Below are 9,143 nucleotides of genomic sequence, written 5' to 3' on the forward strand. Positions count from 1 at the left end.
AGATAAAGCAGGCTGAACAATACAGAGCTCAGGTAGCTGCTGAAATGTGATAAAAGCTGCTTTCCTGTACTGGGTTTGGCTGGGTAGGGCTAATTTCTAAATAGTAGCTTGGATGGTGCTATGCTTTAGCTATGTGAACAAAGTGCAAGGTTATTTTAGTTACTGCTGATGCTTACGCAGTATAAAGACCTCCTCATGCTACCTTGCTCGCTCCTGCACTGCAGGAGGAGTTGGGAGGAGACAGAGCAAGGAGATCTGATCCCACCTGACCAAAGGGATATTCCACAGCATGTGCTGTCATGTTCAGCAATAAAATGTGGGGAAGAAGGCTTGACATTTGGAGTGGTGGTATTTGTTTACCCAAATAACCATTATGTGATAGAGCCCAGCTTTTCTGGGGATGCTTGAACACTTACCTGCCAATGGGAAGCAGTGACTGAATCCCTTTTCTGCTTTGCTTGCATGTGCAGCTTTTGCTTCACCTATTAAACTTTTTTGTCTCAACCCACAGCTTTTCTCACTCTTACCCTTCAAGTTCTCTCCCCCATCCCTCTGGAGGGAAGTGAGCAAGCAGCTGTGTGGGATGGAGCTGCTGGCTGGTGTTAACCCATGATATTCCTTTTTCTTACGAAGTGCTTAGATGTAAAACTGCAAGCTATGGCCTCAAGTGACACAGTGATTTTGCTCTTTCTAATAATGATAGATGATAATAAGGAAAAAAATAAAATACATAGCAATATTTTGTATGTAAACACATGACATGGATTTATTTTTTTAAAAAATCATTTTTACAGTTGAATCATACAGTATTCTTCTGTACGCCTTAAATTAAAAGCTTCCAGCATTTTTAAAACGCTGCCCCAGTACAAAAGTGCTAATGTAAAACTGTATTGTTTATACATATAAACAAGCACTACATATCACTAAATATCACTCTAAATAGTCTCTTCACTTCTTTCAATGAGTGGAGAAGAGATAGAAGATCAGACTTAATTGTATTCCAGGGCTTTCTTCTTCCCCTTACAGTTCAGTCTTCAGAAGCTTCAGCGCTTTCTGCATATTTGAATACACTAGAAATGAAATATTAATACATGTTATTTTTGCTGCAACTTCCTCCTCCACTACAACTGCTGCAGAGAAAATGTCCTTATTATCAAAGCTTTTGCTTGTGTCTATTGCTACACAGAGTCTGATGCACTGGGCTCTTCCAAGAATTTTGTAAACATCATCTGTTTAACTTTGACCATTTGTTTGAAGGTCCATCCATTAATGAAAACGCATAGGTGGGAGCTGCACAGCAGTCGGGGAGGGCTCAATCACACAACTATCCCCTGCTCCTAGGAGGATTCCTGACCTGGTCCAGCAGGGCTTGTGTGCAAGAGTTCTCACCGTCACTTACACTGAATAGTGCTGAAGTATGCAAGTTCCTACTGACGTATGCTTTCTTATAAAACAGATGGATGTTTAAGGCTCCAGGGCTTTGCCATCATTCTCTTCACCTCATAGAGTTCAAGTCTTAGCATCCCGTTTCATTTTAGTCCTGGTGAACTGAACTGCCTTTCAGCAAGTACTGATTGTGAGTCTGTAATGCCTGCTGTTACTCCTTGCTTCATGAAAAATGTAACTGCTGTCAGAATATTCTGGAATATTTTAGAAAGCACTACTTACACAATGAGATGTCAGAGGGCTCATATGCATAGAGACGGTTTGAGTATCTTCCAGTAATATCTGCTCTTACAGTCAGGGAAGGATCTGGAAAAAAGGGTGAGAGAAGCTATAGAGGACAGGACTAACCTTCAAGCAGAAGGAAATAACCCTTGCTGCACTTCTGCTGCTTCCTAAATGTTTCTGTAAGACAAGTTTCTGCTTTTACCAGAACCCAACAGATTGCTCTACACAGTTCCTGACATTCCATTTATAAGGGTTGTGTTTGCTGGTTTATTAAGAAGAGGATAGGTTTAATTCTGATCAGAGCTGATCAGCCATAAACTCCTTGCCACTACATAGTGCCTGAATTAGCCATACAAGCTGAAGCTGCTTTCAGGTTACATATAATGTTAAAAAAAAAAAAGAAATAATAAAGAAAGAGATAATATAGTAGCTGCTTTGGTCAATATGACCTGAATTTATGGTATGTGTTAATGATACATGTGAGCAGTAGATAGTTATCTGTACTGGGAGGAAGAATACCTGGATGTATGCATGGTCACCACAAATGCTTACAGGGAGGTTGTGCAGGTTGGTGGAGCACAGAGCTGAGTACTGAGCTTTCAAAATCAGCCCCTGAGGCATCCAGGGTCACTGCTGTCCCTGTCATGTCTGAGGTTGTCTTACAAACAGAATTCTGATGGGTTTGCGGTATTTCTAGAGACAGGAGGGTGAGCAGAGCTGAGTGAGTGCCCACCCATTCCAGTGACTGTGGGATTATGTCATTTCAATGACACAATGGAAGAAATCACATCATTCATGGAATCAATGACCGCTGGAGCTAATGCCCTGTCTGAGGTTGCTTTGAAATTTCACCCAACCAAACCAACTAGAAATCTGATATTTCTCATGGAATAAATTCCTGTTAATATGCCCGAGAATTTGAGATGCACAGCACCTCAGGGGCTTTAGTCTGAGATCAGCTTTGATGCTTGAGGTACTCACCAATGAACAAAATCCGAGGGACATACTGGCCATCAGGTGAAAGATTCTTGTCTGTGGTTTCATACTTAAAGAAAACAGATAAAGTCAAGATTGCAGGATGGCATGCTACATAATTTTTTTTTCTTTGTACTTCGTATAATGAAATAGATCCTAAATAATACATTTTGAAATTTAAGAAATCTACTGTTTGGCATGCAGTCTTTTAAAAAAGCTGGAGTTGCAAACCGGTAACAACAGTGTTGTTAAACTTTAAATTCCCTCATATTTTGAGGTTATGATAGTTACTGATGAAAGAGACTTACTATTAAATCTGTTATGCTTCAGCACTAGCCATTTCTCTTAGTGAACCCTGGCTATTAAGCTGACTAATTATAGCTAGAGAAACCAGAAATAAAAAAAGAATTTTATTGCTTTCACTGAATGAACTGTAACAGAAACTTACCACGAGGTTCAGGAGAATGAATTTTTCAGCCAATTTCTGTATCTCTTTATGTTCAGCAAAGGCTTTCTTGAGGGCTAAGAATGGAAACAAATGGGAATGGAAGTTAAAAATACACTTCTGAAATTTACTGTCCTTGAAAAAGAAATTCAAAGAAACTGATAGAATAAAAGTGAGAACTCCCAGTTTACAGTTACAGCAAATGAAGATTTTAAGTTTGTTCCACTAAAAGCTGATCAACTTATTTATATTCTGTGATAAAGCATTAGTATTATGGTACAAAATACTCTTCCTTCCTTCATAGAATGCAGCACTCTCTTGAATTTGTCTGCTTAAGTTGGAATTTGGGCATTTGACCCTCTATTCCTCATGCAGCGTCTGGCTCCAGTCCTTACGGAACTGATGCTATAGTGCATAGGACTTTGGCCTAAAACTTTTGAAAGGATTTTACTGCTTTCATACAGATCCTTCCAGAATCACTGGAGCTATGGATGGATGCAAGGGTCTTCCATTTGGATTGACCTGCAGGAAGAAGGCCCTTAGGTAAATTTAGAAGCACTGGGAAAAAACCAGTGCCAATTACCAGAAATTCTGCAAGAGCTCAGTTTCAGCCTAGTTTGATTTAGTGCCTGACCAGATTCAGACTCAGTCATCACTAATATTGAGAGGTGAATACATCCTTTCCAATAAATTAATGTTTCTCACTAGTCCTGGTCTTGCCGGTGGTTTTGGTTGATGGTGATGTGAACCAAAATCAGGTTTGCTGCAGGCCAGAATCTGCTGACCTGTGCTCATTTCTGTATCCATCCTGTACCATGTAACGCAGAATTACCATTTTTTATTTATTTTATATTCTGAAAAATACCTGCGTGTGACTGCAACTCGAAGAACACTTCGCTTGCTTTAAGTTAGCTTTTCACTAAAAAGTTAGCTTTTCACTAAAACTTATGCAGCAAGCAGAGTGATGGCTCTTTTAAAATTATTTTTTAAATTTTAATTTTGCTATATTTTTATTATGCTATATATATATAAATATATATATGTATATATTTAAATTTTAAAATTCTATACTTATTTTCAGTGCAAAGGGGATCTACCTTGGCTGTGGGGGCACTCCTCCAAGTGATGGATAATCATCAGGGGTCTGTTGCTGGTAAAGAAAAATCCTCGTTAGCCGGGGGGGGGGGGGGGGGGAAGGGGCAGCTCCAGGGGGCGCCAGGGCGGGCGGTGTTTGGCGCGGAAGGGTGCGCGGAGTGGGGCGCGGTACCTGTGCTTGGCGCGGAAGAGCGCTTCCTCGTAGGTCTGTGTCCAGATGAGCTGATCTCCCCAGCCTGAGGGGCAAGGACGGGCGAAGCGTTATAAGAGGGGACGGCAGGAGGGGGTCTCTGCCCTGCCCTCTGTCCCCTGCCGGGAAGGGCTTTGAACAGCTGTGCTGCCAGAGGGCTTTAAACATCAGGAGTAAAAAGGGAGGAAGGGGTGCTAGGACATGCTAGAAAAATGTATTTATTGGAATGTATTGAAAGAAATTAATTAAGAAAATTTAAAATTAATTAAATAATTCCAAGGATTAATTTTTCATCATGGGAATCAAAACTTTAACAGGTCACGCTTTTTTCTTTTGAAATTTGCTTTGATTTGGTGTGAGTGTTTTTTTATTTGGTTGGTTGGTTGGTGGGTTTTTTGGGGGTTTTTTTGTTTGTTTCTTCTTTTACCTCTGGAGAGTGTCTGAGGCAGTTTTGGTTTAGCAGTCGTCTCCTTTGTGTCCTTCTTGCCCACATCCTTTGCCAGAGCACAGGAGATGGCAATGAGCACCAGGAACACGGACATGTAACTCCTCTCCATGGCTGTCCCTGGAACAAGAGGAGAGAACCTGATTGTTGTTGTCCTTCCTCGCAGGCTGGAGCAGGTTTTGGGGCAGGCAACAGATAAGGAAGGGGAGAGCAGCAGGTCAAGTCAAAAGCATGCAGCAGGGTGAGTCAGGGCTGAAATAAACTGCTCCAGGATGGGGCCTAGGCCTGGGGGAACCTTGAGGAACTGTGAGGTTTGATTAGTAAATTGCCATGAAGAACCTGGCTGCTTTCTACTGCTTTCTACTGTTCATGCCTCTGGGCTGTGGTCCTTTTCAGATGTTCACCCATGTGTTAGTTTCTCTCTGTTCTTTTCACATATATTGAATTTGTTCAGTACAATGACCGAGTTTTGGCAATTCCACAAGTATTTTCAAATTCACAGTTACACATCGAGCTCCCATTGTTACAGTAACCAAGCACTTCAGCAGCTCACCCCCTGAAATGCTGATTTCTCTCAGCTCTTCCCCCATTTTGCACCAAGAGCAATTCAAATGGGGAGTCAAAATGTTAAGCTAGGCTATACATTGCCATAGGCACAGCCTAATGCTGTTGTTGACACTTTTGATCCTTGTCTTCCCACTTCAGTGTATAATCTAAAGATAAAACCAGCAGAATCTGCAATATAAAAGAGTGGGCAGGAATTGCTGCGTGGAACAGTGAAAGCTGAAATGCAGTTTGCTGGTTTAAGCCACCCAAAGCAGAAGGATTTCCCTGAGCATGGAGATGAGGCATGTCTGATGGGAAGTTCCTCAGTGTTCCAGCTGGGATGCTTCTTTGAAGGAGTAAAACACTTCAGCATCATGACCCTATGTTTTCTCAGTACATTTCTTCCTAGAACCTAGAACACCAGGGTAAGGGGGTACAGTAAGAATACCCAAGATACTCCAAAACCAGCAACAGGAAAATCAAAAGATTAAGGCAAAAATTAAGAGGCTGATAGTTTATAAAATTCAGACAATGAAAATGAAAAAGAAAACATTCAAAAGAAAAAATTCAGACAATGAAAAGTCCAGGGAAATAATAGGCTTTTTTTCTGGGTAGGAACTGTAGGAGGAGTCATTCACTGGGTTTCCACTAGTGATACAGTGCTCTTTCCTACTGGGATGTCCAATAGACCTCAGAAACCCAGACTCACTATTTCTAGGGCATGAAATACGACTTTTGCAGAAGACTGCCTTTCTATAACATTTAATTAAAGCCAGTGGGTTTTCAAGGGTGCAGCAAGAGTTGTTTTGGCGAGAGGTGTATAGAGGAAATAATGCTTCTTTATTGGAAAATAACCCCCAAACAAACCAACCAAAACACCCCAACAACCCCCCCCCAAAAAAAAGGAAAAAAAAACCCCCAAACAAACACAAAAAACCACACCCACATTCCCCCCCCCGAAAAAAAAAAAAAAAAAAAAAAAAAAAAAAAAAAAAACAAAAAAACCAAAAAACCAAAAAAACCAGAACAAAAAGCCACAACAATACAAAAGAGAAAGAAGGTATGGTACAACCAGGAAATTGAAGACCAGGTACATTTTATGCTGTTGCTGATGCAGAATGTAGAAAGAAAGGACAGAGAAACATTAAACCTTCTCTTTAAAAACATTGCCTCTGGAAGACTATGTGCCCTTTTGCTAAGTTTTCCACCCTCCCCCTTGAAAATGACCTCTCCTCTTCTGTCACTTCCAACCTGAAAAGCCAACATTTCTCTACACATTTTTCTTCATAGCAAGCTGTGTAGAGCTGTGCCTGTGTTGCTGCTTTTCTTTCCATTGATCAGCTGCCCCCAGTAATATGGGCTCAGCTCTCCCAGGTAATTTCTAAAGCAGTGAGCGTGCTGTGCCTTACCTTGTTTACTTTCCCAGATGCCTGCCAGGGTGCGAAGGTGTTCCCAGTTACAGTGTGAATGCTGCTGTTCCTACTGCCTATTTATGCACCTTCACACACCCCAACTCCACCCACAAGCTTTCAATTTGAATACTACCTCCAAAGAGCTAAACTTTCCAGTTTTTTCCCCACTGAAACATTCAGGGTAAATTTTGTAGTTCAATAACTTTACAGTTTCATGTCAGATGCTGTATCTAAAGCTCAGAGATATTTCTTAAGACCTTTGGGACATTTCTTAAAAGGTGGTTTTAAAAGGTTGGCAAAGATCCAAGTCCAGGTAAGCTTAAGTCGAGAGTCCTGATTTGCCTGAAGAGTGATTTGTCTTTTTTTGATTGGCTGGAAAATCAATATGAGTTGCTGTTCTTCTAGTCCTCTGAAAAAGTTAAATTGATGACTCAGAACTTCAGATTTTAATTAGATAATTAGCTATGCACAGTATACAGGTGTGTGTATGGATGCATGGGCAACAACACACTCTAATATAAGCTAAAAGAAAGTTTGCAAAAATCTCCACAAAAATGTTCTTGGAAGCTATAACAATAAACTGTGTTCATATCGGAGGTCTAAATAAACTTTTAATTCAAATTCCATGTTTAATGAGATGTGTTGACATTTCTTTTTAACTACAATGTAAAAATCAACCATTTTATGTTTCAGGTGCAGGTGTAATACAATGCAACACTTGGAAAAACGAGACCTTTTAGGGGGCTGGAAGGCCATCCCTACTGTTGTATTGGCAGTGGATGGTCCCTCCACAGAGGCCAATACAGTAAATTCTGTCTTCAGCAATATATGCTGAAACTACAGTATTTTCTGCCTGATGCATGCCTCATATACTTCAGAGAGATTAGAATCACATGTTCATGGGCAGTGAACACAACCTTACTCAGCTGATGAAATGAAGTAGATGAAATCCATCAGATATGGATTTTCCTGTTTGAAATTCACAGTGCTTTCTGATGACTGATAATGGCACCCATGTTTTATGAATATACATAAAGCAGGAAGTAGGGCTTTGGATTTTTCTATTTTTTTTTTTTAATCTTTCTTAAATAGTAATTATGAAAACAAGATGCAGAAGCAAGATGACGAATTATGGCAAATAAAAAATAAATTGCTGTTCCTTACAAATATACTGTAGTACCATGCTTTGCTTAGATGCTTAACTGATTAGAAGGGTGAAACCAAAGGTCTCTGAGAGGGCAGTCACTTTGACTCCTGTTTCTGTGTGGTTCTTGATAAATAAATGTTTTCCTGAAAGAGAAATGCAATAAGACAGATTGCATATAAATATCTGGTCCTCCTCCAGCACTTCTCTCTCAAAGCTCAGAGATGTATTTCATTTACTTTTATATTGTGTATCCAAATCACATCCACTCAGATTTTCTTCTAGAACATACACCAAAATACATTTCCAAGTTCCATATTTGGACCATCAGGTTACATCCTTAAGCCTTCAATGTAGACATAGGAGCCAATGGGTACATTAAGTTACTATTTCTCAAATCTTGGTCTTTGCTCAGGCAAGTCACAGTTATAATTGAACATGCTCTTTGTACCTTTGCTTTCTCCCATTTTCAGCAGGAGCCCTTGCCTTTACCTATTTCCACATAGCTTTGTGCTTCTTTGCAAGAATTATTTCCTACAGGAAACTAAAAAATCCAAGTACAGCTACTTCTAAGGACTTCCCCATCAGCTCAACTAGTGAGGTAGTTGAACACATCTCTAAACCATCCTTTATGCCTTGGTGATGAAAAGAGAGAGGAGCTCATCCTTTCCCACAGCTCCCTGCTTGGGTCTTGAGAGAGTACCCAGCCATGAAGTAGCCTCTGTCTCTTTCTCAGGAGCTACTTTCTCTGCCTCAGTGACTAAACCCTGCAGAAATTTCCCCAGGACAGTTTGGAACAAATAGGGCTGCTCCAGAAGTTTTTTTCTCTTTTGCTACAAAGATCTGGTAGACCCCTTTGACCATCAATATTTAACATCTTTAAAAACTCATCACTGGATTTTTCCTTTGCTTTTCATTTCTCTGGTCTGAAGGTAGATTTGTTCATTAAGTTACATAGAAAATGTAGGACAGCACAAGTGACTGATGTTACACCCGTTTTAAAGGCATTTTTGCATCACTTTGTTTTTCCTTGTCTTTTGGCATGTGTAAGTTTTAGAGTTCAACCACTTGTTCTAATTTCATAACAAACATGTGCTTCAAAGTCTTGTGATCTGCTGCTCAGAATAATAGCAAACCTTTACACTGGAAGAATAAAAGTAATGGATGGAATACCTCCAGGGATGGTGACTCAAACACTTCCCTGAGTAGCCTGTTCCAGT

General features: G+C 40.2%; 1 protein-coding gene across 1 annotated transcript; it reads right to left on the bottom strand.

Annotated features, from left to right (window-relative positions):
• Positions 1–739: 739 nt before the first annotated feature.
• On the bottom strand, positions 740–6,843 carry AGR2 (anterior gradient 2, protein disulphide isomerase family member). Its single transcript, XM_071735378.1, has 8 exons — positions 6,777–6,843; positions 4,804–4,941; positions 4,359–4,422; positions 4,189–4,241; positions 3,095–3,168; positions 2,653–2,716; positions 1,669–1,752; positions 740–1,070 (listed from the first exon to the last, which is right to left on the bottom strand). The coding sequence occupies exons 2-8, from the start codon at positions 4,931–4,933 to the stop codon at positions 1,021–1,023; spliced, it is 519 nt and encodes a 172-aa protein (XP_071591479.1). The 5' UTR covers positions 4,934–4,941; positions 6,777–6,843; the 3' UTR covers positions 740–1,020.
• Between the last annotated feature and the right edge of the window lie 2,300 nt (positions 6,844–9,143).

The sequence above is a fragment of the Heliangelus exortis genome, chromosome 2, assembly GCF_036169615.1.
Source record: "Heliangelus exortis chromosome 2, bHelExo1.hap1, whole genome shotgun sequence".
Lineage (NCBI taxonomy): Eukaryota > Metazoa > Chordata > Aves > Apodiformes > Trochilidae > Heliangelus > Heliangelus exortis.

Coding starts and splice junctions, on each gene's coding strand:
- AGR2 (XM_071735378.1), bottom strand. CDS start 4,933: ATGGAGAGGAGTTACATGTCCGTGTTCCTGGTGCTCATTGCCATCTCC. Junction 4,423..4,803: donor GCCTCAGACACTCTCCAGAG/GTAAAAGAAGAA, acceptor CTTGCCCCTCAG/GCTGGGGAGATCAGCTCATC. Junction 1,071..1,668: donor GCCCTCTGACATCTCATTGT/GTAAGTAGTGCT, acceptor TTTCATTTCTAG/TGTATTCAAATATGCAGAAA.